This window comes from Eptatretus burgeri, chromosome 5 (genome assembly GCF_056783735.1).
Source record: "Eptatretus burgeri isolate ZD-2024b chromosome 5, Ebu_testis_v1, whole genome shotgun sequence".
In the NCBI taxonomy this organism is placed as follows: Eukaryota; Metazoa; Chordata; class Myxini; order Myxiniformes; family Myxinidae; genus Eptatretus; species Eptatretus burgeri.
In genome coordinates, this window is record NC_140965.1 from 67568617 (window position 1) to 67584305 (window position 15689).

A 15689-nucleotide genomic window follows, 5' to 3' on the forward strand; every position below is an offset into this window, starting at 1 on the left:
AATTTCTCTTGTTCGGTTGAATCTTTGTATATAATATGTCATGCACTTTGAACAAGTGTATGAGTGGTTTTGATACAATTAACATTTTTGTAACATTTTTTTTTTGTTTCCAGACTTTGAGACGAGCTTTCAAACTTGTATGTTTTACATGTTCTATTCAATAAACGTATCATGAGTTGTGGGCATAAGAATTTATCATTTCAGCTAAATCAGGGAGGGGGGTAATATGAAATCGGGTTCAGGCTACCCCCGGGGGTAACTTGAAATCGATTTCAGATTACCGTGAGGTAACTTGAAAGGGGGGTAGCCTGAAGTCTTTACACCGGCGCTACCTGGCTGGGTGAGCTTTTTCTCGCCATTGGTTTCGGGACGTGTTGGACTTTGAAAAACAATGGAGTTATTGGCCTCATGGTGGCTACCTTGTATCTATGAGCCGGCGGAAGCACTGCCTGACCCCACATCCAAATATACTTTATAGCAGCCTTTGTTGTTCTCAAAACAGACATTAATGCCAACTTGTGTTAGCTTAAACCCTTGCCCAGATTCTGAAGTATCTACACTCAAAATTTGGGGCCTCTAGGTACTGTGGTGTGGCCACGAAAGAATGACGTACAAGCACACAAACTAACACTTCAAAATATTGACATGGGTATAAATACAAAGTAACGGGTGAACAGTTTAGTTTCAGAATGGTACTGAGCCAGGCAAAGTACGTACAATGATCAGTTTCCTTATAGCTTGAAGGTGCCTTCAGCAATGAACATAATGTTCTGCAATCCTGATAAATTTTACTACAAAAAGCAAACTCATTGCCTTCTGATGTACGATAGAACAGCCAGGGGCATGATATGTAGTTGGGAAATGAAATATCAAAACGAACTGATTTTCATGTTTTTGGGGTGATTTTGTTTCCTCTTGTAACTGTTTTGTAACTGCCATGTGCAAAGTCTGTACATTTTCACAATCCTCATGGGTATCAGCGAGTGTGTGTGTGTGTGTGTGTGTGTGTGTGTATGTGTGTGTGTGTGTGTGTGTGTGTGTGTGTGTGTGCGCTATTGCGGGGCTGCTTGCGGTCCCTTCCAATCCATATGTTATCCCTTTCCCATTCCAGTTCCCTTTTTCTTACACATGCCTCCACTATTGATCTTTGCTTTCCAGCTTCCTCCTTTTGTCACAAAAATAGAAATAAAACCATATCACTATTGCTATCAAGATGTTTTTGCTTCTCGGTTGTTGCATCGTCTTACTCAATGTTAAGTTAAAATTCTCTTCAAATCCTACTGTTGGGGTAAAAATGTGTGTTGTTTTGTTGGATTGGATGTTAGAGATGTGATGCTGGGTGGGTAGGCAGGATGGCTTTTCCTTCATCTTATGTTTGTTATTTTTGCTTGTATTTTCAGCATTGTACTCATCTGCAGGAGGACGCGTCTTCTTCTGCTTGCATCCTAGCACCAGTCCATGTGCTCGATGCAAGATCATGGCCTGACTGCCGTGTTACAGAAATGTGTACGTGATGGGTGCACTCCTTGGCTTAAATGAGTCTCGTGTTTGTTTGTTTTTTCTTCTTTTTTTTTTAAATACGTGATCTGAGGCTCGTAATGGAGCTGACACAAACACAAGCACAAACACACACACACACACACACACAGACACAGACACAGACACAGACACAGACACAGACACAGACACAGACACAGACACAGACACAGACACAGACACAGACACAGACACAGACACAGACACAGACACAGACACAGACACAGACACACGCGCGCGCGCACACTGAACTTGAGGAAAGTGCCCTCATTTCCCAGAGCATTCTGGGTACCAGTGACGTCACAACAATGGCATCGCTTTTCTCACCGCACTCAGTGGGGCATTTCCTAAGGAGGAATTTTCTCCTCCTCATGGATGCCAACAAAGACGATCCCCTGCGTGGCTTGGGGACATATAGGGAGAGCTGCTGGGTTCCACAGATATCGCACAAAGGCCTTGGACCCATTCCTTTACATATGCCCTGCAGTTGTCCACACGATCAACCGTCCACTACCATGAGGGTATATTTTTATCATTTTCTTTTTCCCCAGATTCATATTTTGAATCGAGCCACACTGAAGAATTTATAAATGATTTAAATAATTGATGCATGCCTTGATATTTGCTATATCTAAAATGTGGACTTCCCCTGCTATTTATGTGGGGCTTGAGTGAAACCCCAAGTTCCTAAATTTCATGAACGTAAGTTTGAATTCCTGTTTGGAAATATAGGTCATGATAAAATGGCAAAAGTGATCATTTTTGAAGGAATGGAGGCTCTACAATCTTCCACGGGGTTCAAAGTCATGGTTTAACATACTCTTTTATTTTGCAAGATAAGATCGTCCCTAAACGTCATTTAAACAGGCCCTATTTTGAAATGCAAAATATGTGTGCCACCCTATTTTAGAGGCCATAACCCCCAAAACACTTGGTGGGCAGGCTGACCTATTTTTATTTTTTTATTTTGGGTCATTCTGTCTGTCTTGCTGTTTGTTGGAAGGAAAAAAAATCATCCAATCAGATTGGGACCATCCTCTGTGCAGAGCGTCGGTGCTGCTTAAGCAGTCTCATTGGCTATTGGGCACAATCCTGGACGGGTCGCCACTCCGACACAGGATACCAGCAAGCTGGCACTCATTTTGCTGACCTCAGAAGGATGACAGGCAGAGTCAACCCCACCTGGTATTAATTCAACAGCTGAACGGGATTTGAACTCAGGACCCGAGGATCCAAAGCCCACCTAGGCCATCAGCCGTAAGCTGTATCATGCAGTTTCGTTCCACTCATCGGGGGAGGGGGGAGGGAGGGGTAGACAAAACGTTGATGATATGATAGTATATATCCAAAAGTTCTCCACTCAAATAGCTGCAGTTATTGTCTATTTTCATCTTGAAAATCGATGCATTCCCTGCGCTCTCTCATTTGAATTTTCTCCACTCGGATCACGTGTAGGCCATGTGACGCCTCGACAGCCAACAGATCGGCTGACATCGTATGCAAATTACGTCAGACTGTCATGTGACCAGCTCAGTTGTCCAAGATGGCAGCTTCCTGCCGGGAGGAAATCACCGGCAGCTGATCGGCGATTTATCGGTAATTTTTGATGAATAGGGCCAGTGAGGATGCTCCCCAGTGTATTATTCACCAGGACAATGTAGCGAACGAAGAAGTCAAACGTTTTACGCCTGTAAGATGGGATAAATGGAGAGAAAGTGTCAACAAATGGCTCATCTTAGACGGTCACGAACGACGTTTAGCCGAGAGTGCACTAGTGTATATCGAGTGTGAAGAAATCCCTAGTCATCTGGGCTATCACGACACTTGCTACCGTCACTTCATCGATGCAAAAAGAATACGTGGGGCTGAGAAACGTTGTTCACAAACCATGCATGATGACTCTGCGATTGTTGATGATTGCATGAATGAACCATCGCAAAAAAAAAACTGCGCTCTGCATTGGACATATTGAGAGTTCACGGCGACACGTCCTTCCTGCTGTCTGCCTCAGTTGCAATAGAGCAGATAAATACTGCAGGGTTCAAAGAAAGAGAGTGTTGGATAGACTATGCCAGGCTTCTCCTGGAGGACATGGCTGGCAAATGGTTGATGGTAAACTCGGCATCACATGGATGCGATTGAATCCAGGTCCAGATATTCTCTTACAAGTAAGCTATTGTTCTTGTAATGTTTCGAAGTCTGCAGGGTTGAGGTGCTCTTGTCGAAAAAACAATGTACCGTGTACAGATATGTGTAAATGTACCAACTATGAAAATGCCAACACCGAAAACAGTGATGATGCTGATGTTTCTGATGATGATGAAGAAGAGGTTGCTTGGATAAACGCTGATGCAAATTGACCTTTGTCATCCAAGTGATGCCTAGATAGAAAAATAGATACTATCGCGTCTGGTCAGCTCAGATAATTCCTAGCCTCCCACCTTGTGATGACGGATAATTCTTGATGACGGATATTTATGTATATATCTGGTTTGATCTTGCAAATAAAGTTCTATTTACTTCCGATTCACAATGCAACGGGACTGCAGTACACATCCTTTGGCTAGCAACTTACCTGCAACTCCCACGAAAAGCCAAAATTAGGTTACCCCGCTTTCCCTATTGTAGTAGTCGGGGCATGATTTAAATATTGTAGTAGTCGGGGCATGATATATCTAGAGGCTGATGCGGTGACGGGTAAGGAGGCTGGGTCTCCACCCCGTGAGGTCTGGAAATATTAAACACTTGAGCCGAACTACATGGGTGGAAAATATATAAATATATTTGAATCAACTCTCCGTGACACACGATACCGCCCGGGGCCCCGTTGCATCGATTCAACCCTGCGGGGCTGGCCAAAGGCCACCCTGACGATGGCGAGGCGAGGGTTGCTCTTCCCAGATGAAGACGCCACATGACTAGCGATGCGGAAAAGTCAATCCTCACGTTGACTGGGTGTGCCTCAAGTGTCGATCAGCTCCGGTTCGACTGCCCAGTTGTCTGCTCCGCCGGCCGTATGTATGTAATGTCCGGCCGTGGCTGACCGGCTATATATAAAGCTGTCTGAGGCAGGGTCAATGGCATTCATTTGATGGGTCGATGCGCTGGCGTTACACAATGGTTAGTCCTCCCGCGCCGGCACTCCGGGTACAATAGGCCCATGATCGAAGTTAGTCCTCCCGCGCCGGCACTCTCGGCTAAACGTCGTTCGTGACCGTCTAAGATGAGCCATTTGTTGACACTTTCTCTCCATTTATCCCATCTTACAGGCGTAAAACGTTTGACTTCTTCGTTTGCTACATTGTCCTAGTGAATAATACACGGGGGAGCGTCCTCACTGGCCATATTCATCAAAAATTACCGATAAATCGCCGATCAGCTGCCAGTGATTTCCTCCCTGCAGGAAGCTGCCATCTTGGACAACTTAGCTGGTCACATGACAGTCTGACGTAATTTGCATACGATGTCAGCCGATCTGTTGGCTGTCGAGGCGTCACATGGCCCACACGTGATCCGAGTAGAGAAAATTCAAATGAGAGAGCATGGGGAATGCATCGATTTTCAAGATGAAAATACACTAACTGCAGCTATTTGAGTGGACATACGTATGTGTGCATACGTATGTATTTGGATATATACTGTCATGTTATCAAGGTTTTGTCTACCCCCCCTCCCCCCTCGATGAGTGGAACGAAACTTGATTTTCAGGCACTTCCTGAGCCATGGCTGATGGCCTAACCACCTAACCATTAAGCCAACACCAGACCATGAGCTGAGTTATTATTGAATGATCCACTTGGCTCTCACAAGGGAAACCCTTGTGCAGTGTGCCATCTCCACTCCTCCTATCTGTTTTTTTTTCTCATTCTAGCTCTCTGTCCCCCTCTCTCTGCACACACGTGTATGTCTCTGCACGCATCTCGCCATTCCTTTTCCCTCCCTTTCCGTCTACTCTCCCCCCACACCCCACACACTCCCTCCCGTCTCCTTTCTCATTCTTTCACTGGCCATATGTGAAACTTGATGCCTTTTTAATGCATCAATCCTAAACATCTACAAGGATGAGATACTCCAATGTAAATATTTGCATCCTGCAGGTGAGGCTTCCAGAGGAGGAAATATCCCCAGAAGATGGAGACTCGTTTGTAATGGCAGTGAAGCTCTGCCTGCAGCATGGGAATTCTCAATGTGTGCTCCGTGCTGTGCAGGATGAGTGCAATGAGGTATTTGCTTCCTACAATGGCAATTATTTTGCCATCCTCATGGTGGGAGCAATCATGATTTGCAATGTAAAATTGGGTTCAGAATGAATGAGATGTCACAACAATTTGTTGCTTTGCAGTCATTGTGTTGTATCCTATACTATACTGTATCATATCGTAGATGCTAAAGGGAAATAATTTTCAATAATTTAATCTATACTGTATTACTGTACTTATACATGTGAATATAATGGTTTTAAAGTTCCTGGAGATAAATTTGAACCACCATTACTGATAAACGGTCCTTTGGAGGATTATTTCTTGGCAATGATGTCATTGTTGTCGAAAGCTGAAAATAAAGTTTAACAGTAATCTGGCGCCATTCTGGTGCTAAAATTGTTTAAAAAGAAACCTGTGCAACTTAAGCAGGTTGTTTATTTATTTACTTATTTTTACCATTCAACTCGGGGCTCGTGGGGGCTGGCAGGATGGCTTTTTGAGTTGCACACTTCACTTTGAGCTGTTGAGCCCTGGGTTATAATCCTGGCTCAGCTATAAACTATCATCATGGTGTTTCGTAGGCAGGGCGATTCATAAATGTGGGTGCCATATGTATATTGGATGGACAGTTAGGCCAAAAAAAAAAAAAATGTTGCATTGGCGTAACGACGGGTCACTGAAAAATAGGGTAGGTTGGTCGGGATCTTTTTTATTTTTTTTATTTTTTTTTTCCTAATAAATCCCAAAATTTTTGGATAATAAATCCAAAAATTTAATAAATCCTAATAAATCCCTCCCAAAATCTCCCCCGGCTCGAGTACCACCCTTTTTGTCGGCGGGTTCTGTCCGAAACACTTCCGGGTTTTTGCGATCGCGATCGCAATCAACAAGATACTTGAAATCGATAGCAAAAAAACAAAAAAAAAACGTAGGGTCGGCGGAATTTTTAGGGTCGGGCGGGTTACGCCAATGCAACATTTTTTTTTTTTGGCCTTAGCTGGAGGACCCATCTGCCAGCACTGGTAATTGATGGACATTAAGGATCCCACGGTGTCTTTGACAAAGATGAGAAGTTATCGCTGGAGTCCTGAACAAATTACAAATTCCTGCCTTGAATGTAGAAAGACTGGTGGGGAAGCAACGGCAAACCACCTGGCATCACCCTTGCCAGGAGACTGATTCAGCAGCACCAGTGCTCTGTAAGAGTGTGTATTGGTAATGATGGGCTCATGGAGGAGCAATTGTACCTCTTTGAAGTATTATAATGACATTAAGACACATATTACTACTTTTACATGAATCTGAAGGACATTTATTATCAACTGAAAGTTCAACACAGATTATGGGATTTTAACCTGAGATCCCTGCTTCATGAGCTTAGTGTTCAGATGGGATTAATAAATAGACCAAAGCAGGAGAAATTACATAATTATTTGGTGAACTGCTCACATATTTGTTTTATTTACGTAGACGAGCAGAGATCTCAATGCACCAACGCGCAGTTTAAATTCAAAACAATTTGTGGTGTGAAACACACGTGGAAGAGTTGCAGCTCTTTGGAAATGTCAAAGTGAATTCCCATGAGACATTGCCTATTATATTGTGGGTACGGTTGGGGGGGGGGGGGATGACATGAGATGGATGTGCAATGGCCTTGGTGGGAAGGGTAGGATTGAACAGCCTCAAGAGGGAGGTTCCACAAATGGGAGAAAAGAGGAACAAAAGAGTGGGGTGTGTGGTGAGCCTAGATTTTTGGAGTTTAACCAGCAGTGGGCTAATGGAAGAATGCGTACATCATGGAGGAGCTGGGGATAGTCAGAGGGCTGGAATCAGAGGGAGCTAGACGAGAGGTAATGAAACCGAGAGACCACTGCCCATTTGACAAAACATCCGAATGTGATGAAACCATTACCCCTGAATTAAAGTCTTTTGTTAAAGGAGAACGATTTATTACTCGCCTGTACATTTTGGTCGATGGTAATGGTTGACCCGTGTCATTTAACATTCATGTTTTCATGAGTAAGCATTTGTATAATTTCACGACAAGTGGACATATTGTAACAAAACGGTGGATAAGGAATTCCTGAGACACGCTGAAAGGGAATCTTAAAACTATTATAATTGTAGCACAATGCCTTTGAGTGAACTAATACGAATGAGATCCTCCAGCTTGAATTGTAATATTGTTACTGATTTGGAAGCCTTTTGCACACAAACAGATAGCAGTCCCGAAGCTTAGTTATTTCGATAAGTATGTGTATAGTTAGATTCCTCCCTGTGTTTAATGGGAATTTCACGTGTGTGCTGCGGGTTATTTTATAGTCACGTCTTTTTACATCTTAAATCCCTCAACAACCCTCTAAAGGAGTCGATGACAACAGCCCCCCTCTGCTTTCGGCACTATTCGCATTCTTTGCGCGCTGGCGTGCCGAACACGTGCGTAGGCGGGCTTTCATCGGTTGCTGGCGCTCTGGTTTTCGCTCCAAAAAAGGACCTGGAGTCCCTCTTGTCCATTCAGCGAGGAGCGAGCATCGGCCAACGCTCGCCAGCCAGTGGGAAGCCAGAATGCCATATACTATTGCGCAGCCTCTTCGTGGGGTGGGCCTCTTCGGGGGTGGGGTGGGGTGGGGGAGACATCGACCCGCCCTCCGCCTAATGAAGACAGGCCACTGAGGCAACCGACACGCCCCCCCCCCGTCCAATGAGGGATGAGGTGACATCAGAGGCGGTCCCTCGGGCCCCCGCACGCGAGGGGGAGGGAGAGTGTTCGGCGCGTTCTGTCTGTGCTGGCGCTGGTCTGCTCTCGCCTGGCCGGTTGGTGATCCATTCGTCTGGTCTGGTTTTCTGGTCGTCCTAGCAGTGCAAGGGCTCCTCTCATCTCGTCCGCCTTCATGCTGGCTGGTGTCCGTCGCATACCCCTCGCCCCTGGTGCTTGGTGCTGCGTCAAAGCTGTGGGTTCGAGTCCCACCAAACAAGACCGACTAAACCACACGAGGCGGACAGGTGCACAGCCGGACTCTGACCCCCCAGCTGACCTGTCCTACTCGGCTGCAGGGTCCAATAAAGACCCGATGGGGTCCATTTCGTGTGTGTGTGTGTGTGTGTGTGTGTGTGTGTGTGTGTGTGTGTGTGTGTGTGTGTGTGTGTGTGTCCGTGGGCCCAGTCCTGTAAGTAGAAATTGTTAAGTGCTTTTGCTCACTGTACATTGCCTGCATATTCATGATTCAGTCTGCTCTGTGTCTCCCTCTCGCTGTTATAAATAACCCCCGTGTTAAATGTTCCAGTTCGTTGTCCGTGTTTTCTTTCATTGACCCAGCACGGTGTGGGCTTGAGAAGTAGTAAGGCCGTTTGTACCGTAAGTTGTCATTGGGAGCAGCGTGGCTCTGGTAACTCTCACTCGGTTACGCCGGGCCCGAGTCGGTACATGCGACTCGGTTCAGACAGAGTTGGCCGAGTGGTGACTTCCCCGGTAGCGAGACGGCGTTAGTACTTAGGTAAATTGGAATAGACAAGTGGACTCTACCTCACGTCGTCAAAATATTGGTGACCACGGTCCTTTAAGTGACCCATCGACTCCGGAGTTATCCAGGGTGACGAACCTTCAATTCCGGTGTTCGTTGGGAGAATGCCCAACTGCTCCGTCTAGCGATCGTCCTCTCCACCGAACCCAGCACCACAACAAATTTGTGTCAGGAGTGGGATCGGACCCCTCCACCTCCATAGAGAAATTCACGGGACACGGATCAGGGGTGCGAGGTGCAAACACCCCCCCCCGCCCCGTTCCCTCCAAATTTAGAGCGTAAATTGTTCTCAGACGCACCATGGCAGGCCAAGACGGGCTGGAGCAGGTGGGTTCAGACCTAAGTTTAACGGAATCCATGGTCCAGGATGACACCCCCATGCAGGAAGACATTTCCCTGCAGCCAAACCCAGAGGTTGTAATGGGCACGGGAGGGGCGGTGTATGAGTGCCCCCCTGCATCAAATTCCCCCCCCCCCCCGATCCCTGCCGGTTCCGCACACCATCATGGTGGATCAGCTCCGCCGATTCCACTTAACATGAGCCAGTTGTTGGAAATATTGACGCGGAGGATGGATGTGAATGCGCACTAAATGGATGCGAATGCGCAAAGGACGGACCGGAATATGAAAGAAATGAAAAATAAAATTGATGAGATGAGGGGAGATATGCGAACACAGCGAGGGGAAATGCAGAGCATGGGGTTGAACTTGCAGGCGAGTCTGGAGGAGCTGAAAGGCAAAATGGCAGATCGGAAAATGGCACCTGCACGTGGGGAAACGACCGTGTCAGGGGGGAGTGCAATGGTTGTTCAGACCGCGATGGAGACGGGTAAGATCGAGGGAATGAGTGACGTCACGATAATTGGGGGAGAGACCGGTAAACTGGAACAGGGGATGACGGAGATGCAGAAATTAAAAGAGGGGAACAAATTAAATAAAGTAAAAGTGGAGCACACATAAGTAGGGTTAGGAGGGGACATGAAGGTTGAGCTTGGGGAATGTGTTGCGACCCAATCTGGGGGTCAGTTTAACCTCCCTCAGGAACAGGGGCAGACGGTATGCTCCCTCAAAGTGGAGTGCGACCAGGTGAGTCCGATCGGGCCATGCGAGGTCGAGCGGGTGCATGGTAAGGAAGGGTACATGCCGAGTTTGGGAGGGGCAGAGGCCCTGAGATCCTTTGGGCTAACCCAACCCCCCAGCATGATTGTCCCAGAGTGTGTGTTGGAGTGTGCGGGCGGTGTGAGTGTCATGGCATGCGCGAGTGCATGTGGGGAAATGGCACATGGACCGATCCAGATGGAAGACGGGAATGGCGAGTCTGGTAGGCCGCACAGTTATTTTGGAAACCGCGCCGGCTCCGCGGGGCGCTGTATGCGAGGTCCATTCCGTGCTTTGCGAACGGCCCAAGCGCGCACATCTGCGCGTTCGCAACCCGGCATTGAAACGTCTCGTGCGTGGTACGAAACCGGCACGTGCACGGTTAAAAGGAAGGTTGTGTGAATTCGGAAAGCACGGGTCCCCATGTGAGTGCGTGTTCGGGGCATCACGTGCTGCACGCCGCGTGTTCTGTTCGCGGAACGCACGGTGCGAGTCCCCAGGACGACACGCCCGGGCAGGCCTGCGCAGCAAGCTGCGTACGTTCCGTGTGCGAGTGACGTCACTGGGGATCTCGCATCGCGAACTACAGGTGAGCAGCACACATCGGCCCCCATGGCAGATGGCTCGAAAGTGGGTTCGTTCGTTAGTGGGTTCGTTAAATTTACCAAAAGGAGGTCGTGTTGTTGTTGATTTTGAGTGAAGGCTCGAAACCTTTTTGAAGGGTGCAGGAGTCTATCGACCGGCTGGGAGCGTGGCTGTGGAAAGGTGAGTACCGAGTAGAGGGCCCCCGGGCACCGGAGTAGGCCATAGTGCAAGGGACCGAGTAGTGTAATGGGCACGGGCAGCCCGCGGAACGGGACCCGGAGCACCAAAATGCCATGTGGGCATCGACGGGGGCAATGCCAGGAAGGGCATCCCCCACGTTCATATGGAATAGGTAAGCTCTGAGACAGCCTCAGCGACCCAGGGGTGCCGCAGTTTGAGTTCGGCAGATGGGAATTCCTGCCAAGTGAGCCACGCTGCCCAGCCACGAAATTGTGCAAGGGCACGAGAGAAAATTTGAGGACCAGGCCCAAAATTTATAACGGACACCAACACGGGCGACGGGAATCGTTGTTTCTAGAACCAATAGTTTAAAGAGACAGGCGTGTTGAAAAGCCCCGGGGATAGTTTAAAGTTTAATAAAGGATAGGACAGATAGGAAATGTGTCCCCCCTTTGCACCATCCATCCCTTCGCTCTCCGTAGGCCGCTGGATCCACATGGGAAAGATTGCTGAAATCTGTGGAGGTTGTTCTGAGGCTCCATTGGGCCTCGAGACAGATCCACCTGTCTCTTCCTTATTCCCCTCAAGAAGGATCTTAGGGGTTGGGAGTAGGCAGGTAGGATAGGTTAGCCAGACAAGGACAGTAGGAGGGTTAGGGACACTGGGAATTATAAAAAAGGGGGGGGAGTCTAAATTTTGCTGTTGCAAACTAAGGGAGTGGGTATGGACAAAGACAGGCAAAGGTGATAGGTTGGGGGAGGGGGGGACGGTCAGTCCGAGCCCATTTTCGGAGCGGCCGGCACCACCACACTCCCTCCAGGACTTCATGAACCAGACCAGAGGCTGGCCAGTTTCATATGCCGGCCTGTTGTGCAGTATCTTCTGGTCCGCATTTGCCATGACTTCACTTGCCTGCCTTTGCCTTGACCCCATGCCTGCTCGGCGTTGTTGCATGACCTCCCCATGTCACCAACCATCCATGTGTGCCAGGACCATCCATCGTCAGGTGTTTTGCAAGGACTGCCCTGCAGGCAGCCACACCATCCATCATTTGTGTTTTTGCATCTCGTACATTCTCCATTCAAATGAGCCAGGGACTGCATTGAGCAGCCCGGCTACCTCCTTGTCTTCTTGCATAAAGGCCAGTTCAAATGGCCTGTGGGACGGCGCATGGCCTGCCATGTTAGGATGAGTTGCCTCCAGCAGCTGAGGTATGAAAGAAAGGAAAAAAAAAAAGAGAAGTTCAGGGAAACAAAAAGAGGGACCTTTTGAGCAGGCCCTGAAGACGTCTGACCTTCCAGCTGCTGGGCACTCACCCACACCAACTTTGACTTTGCTGTGCCTTTTTTCCCCACAGATCACACGTCCTGGGCCATGGTTTGTGTAAATAGTAAAATTGTAAAAAATTTAAAAAAACCCACCTGTGTGTCTGCCCAGCGCCGGCAATTTAGTTAAGTTGTCCGAGTGAGTCTGATAGTTTAGTTACGCAGCGCACTAGGTTATTTATTTTTGGGACATGTATTCAAATGTCGCACTCAGGGATCTGTAGGTAAAACGTACAAGGGGAAAACCTACACCTGCATGGCACATGAAAATTTGCGACTCGGGGACGAGTCAAGAAAAAGGGAGGGGGTAGTGTTATGGATTTGGAAGCCTTTTGCACACAAACAGACAGCAGTCCCTAAGCTTAGTTATTTATATAAGGGCTTAGTTATTTCATAACTTGGTTTACGCAGTTCTTCAGCTAAAATGTAGGGTCGGTATGTCGAAATATAAATATAATTTCAATTTTTAGAAATTACATATTTTTATGATTTTTTTTCGGATGTTCCATGGAAAAGACAACAGTAGGTGTGGGGGGGGGGGATATAAATCCCGGACCAGGAGGATCTAAGAAAACATTAAAGATGGAAAACCATTCAAATGCAGGATGCCATTGTTCACTGTATCATCTGATGTAAAAACAATAAAGAAGGATTAAAACTTGTTTTTACAATATAGTCTGGCATGTTTTTCTTATAGAAACCTGTTGGATCATCAAACAAATGGAAACGATGCTGAGAAAATTACTGTCCAAGTCGTAGATAGGTGCGTGCACACCAGTGCATAGTGCTGGATATGATTTAAAAAAGGTGTCTACTCAGAGTCAACACGCTCAAAACGGTCAACCAGAGCCATAACCAGCTTAGTTTTCAGTGGGCATCTGATCGTACCGTCTCCCCATCCCCATGAGCACATCAAAGGCTGATTTCTGGTCTGTTGAAGGTTGAATATCAGCATCTCACAGGGAAACTTTGACGTACTTGGCACCAAAATCTTTCAATACGAACAGCGGTGTACAACTTTCGATGGAAACAAAATCAGCACGATCGAGAGTAGCGTGCGAATCATCCCTGCTGCTGCACTGAATTGATGCAATCGTTCGGCCAGAATATTTGTCATCAAGATGTTGCATGATTAAATTACCAATACAGTCACTCGAATTCATACCGCTGACATACTTCTTAAGAATCATTTTCGCCCCAGGAACCACAGTCAATCTGAACCACGCTGGCCACTGCTCAGACGACTGCGCAGTTCTACTGCGCAGCTCTACTGCGCAGCTCGGTTAAAGGTGACTCGTCATTTTGGCGTGCGCGCACGAAATTGTATTTTGAAAATAAATGCCTACGTTTACATTTCGGGTTTTGAAACTTTTGCACCTTCGGCGGAAAATGTATAAATATAAAAGGCTAAAAATGTGTTTTATATTTATATTTCATTTCGGCAAATATACCGTCAGCGGATCCGTAAACCAAGTTATAAAGTAACTAAGGCCTAAGTATGTGTATAGTTGGATTCCTCCCTGTGTTTAATGGGAATTTCATGTGTGTGCTGCGGGTTATTTTATAGTCACGTCTTTTTTACATCTTAAATCCCCCAGCAACCCTCCAAAGGAGTCGACGGCAACAGCCCCCCTCTCCTTTCGGCAACATTCGCATTCTTCGCGCGCTGGCGTGCGGAACACGTGCGTAGGCGGGATTTCATCGGTCGCTGGCGCTCTGGTTTTCGCTCCAAAAAAGGGCCTGGAGTCCCTCTTGTCCACAGTCGCTGGCGCTCTGGTTTTCACTCCAAAAAAGAGCCTGGAGTCCCTCTTGTCCATTCAGTGAGGAGCGAGCATCAGCCGACGCTCGCCAGCCAATGGGAAGCCAGAACGCCATATACTAATGCGCAGCCTCTTCAGGGGGGGGGGCGGAGACATCGACCCACCCTCCGCCCAATGAAGGCAGGCCACCGAGACAACCGATACCCCCCCCCCCAATGAGGGATGAGTTGACGTCAGAGGCGGTCCCTCTGGCCCCCGCGCGCGAGGGGGAGGGAGAGTGTTCAGCGCGTTCTGTCTTCGCTGGTGCTGGTCTGCTCTCGCCTGGTCGGTTGATGATCCATTTGTCTGGTCTGGTTTTCTGGTCGTCCTCGCAGCGCAAGGGTTCTAGTCTCGTCCGCCTTAATGCTGGCTAGTGTCCGCGCATACCCCTCGCCCCTGGTGCTTGGTGCTGCATCAAAGCTGTGGGTTCGAGTCCCACCGAACAAGACCGACCAAACCGCACGAGGCGGTCAGGTGCACAGCCGGACTCTGACCTATCCTCATCGGCTGGAGGGTCCAATAAAGACCCGACGGGGTCCATTTCTTTTGTGTGTGTGTTTGTGTTTGTGTGTGTCCGTGAGTCCAGTCCTGTAAGTAGAAATTGTTAAGTGCTTTTGCTCACTGTACATTGCCTGCATATTAGTGATTAAGTCTGCTCTGTGTCTCCCTCTCCCCATTATAAATAAACCCCCTTGTTAAATGTTCCAGTTCATTGTCCGTCTTTTCTTTCATTGACCCAGCACGGTGCGGGCTTGAGAACTAGTAAGGCCGTTTGTGCCTTAAGTTGTCATTGGGACCGGCGCGGCTCTGGTAACTCCCACTCGGTTACGCCGGACCTGAGTCGGTACATGCGACTCGGTTCGGACAGAGTTGGCCGAGGGCATGGCTTCCCTGGTAGCTAGACGGCGTGAGTACTTCGGTAAATTGGAATAGACAAGTGGACCCGACCTCACGCCGTCAAAATATTGGCGACCACGGTCCTTTAAGTGACCCGTCGACTCCGGAGTTATCCAGGGTGACGACCTTTCAATTCCGGTGTTCGGTGGGAGACGGCCCAACTGCTCCGTCTTGCGGTCATCCTCGCCACCGAACCCGGCACCACAACAATATTCGCCTCGATTGCAATGCCATTGTGATGCAAGTGGAACTTAACATGACTCCATTTGGGCCGAACATGGTGATAAGTTGTGAAGTGAGTGTGATCCTGTATCAGCACTGTTCACCATCTCACACTGTATTGCTCTACTTTGCAATGTTTCCAAGTGAGCTGCCATTGCTGACAGCTGCTGTGAGTTTTACTTATTGACCTCGCCTGAACGGCAGTTTGCCATACCGTGTTCATATCGCCGTTTATCATTGCCCTCGCCAGGGGGAGAGGGTATTGCATTTGGGTCCGCTTGTTTGTTTATTTGTCTGTTTATCTGTTTGTTCGTTTGTTTGTTT

The 15689-nt window shown here is 47.8% G+C and overlaps 1 protein-coding gene across 5 annotated transcripts in view; it reads left to right on the plus strand.

Moving 5' to 3' along the window:
• Nucleotides 1–15689, plus strand: part of GLMN (glomulin, FKBP associated protein) — a 93691-nt gene that overhangs the window by 40662 nt on the left and 37340 nt on the right. For all 5 annotated transcript variants that reach the window (XM_085882241.1, XM_085882244.1, XM_085882240.1 and 2 more), the window contains 2 exons: nucleotides 1401–1506; nucleotides 5634–5759. In XM_085882241.1, the coding sequence (XP_085738367.1) occupies nucleotides 1459–1506; nucleotides 5634–5759 (174 nt within the window). In that variant the 5' untranslated portion in view covers nucleotides 1401–1458. The remainder of the gene's footprint in view (nucleotides 1–1400; nucleotides 1507–5633; nucleotides 5760–15689) is intronic.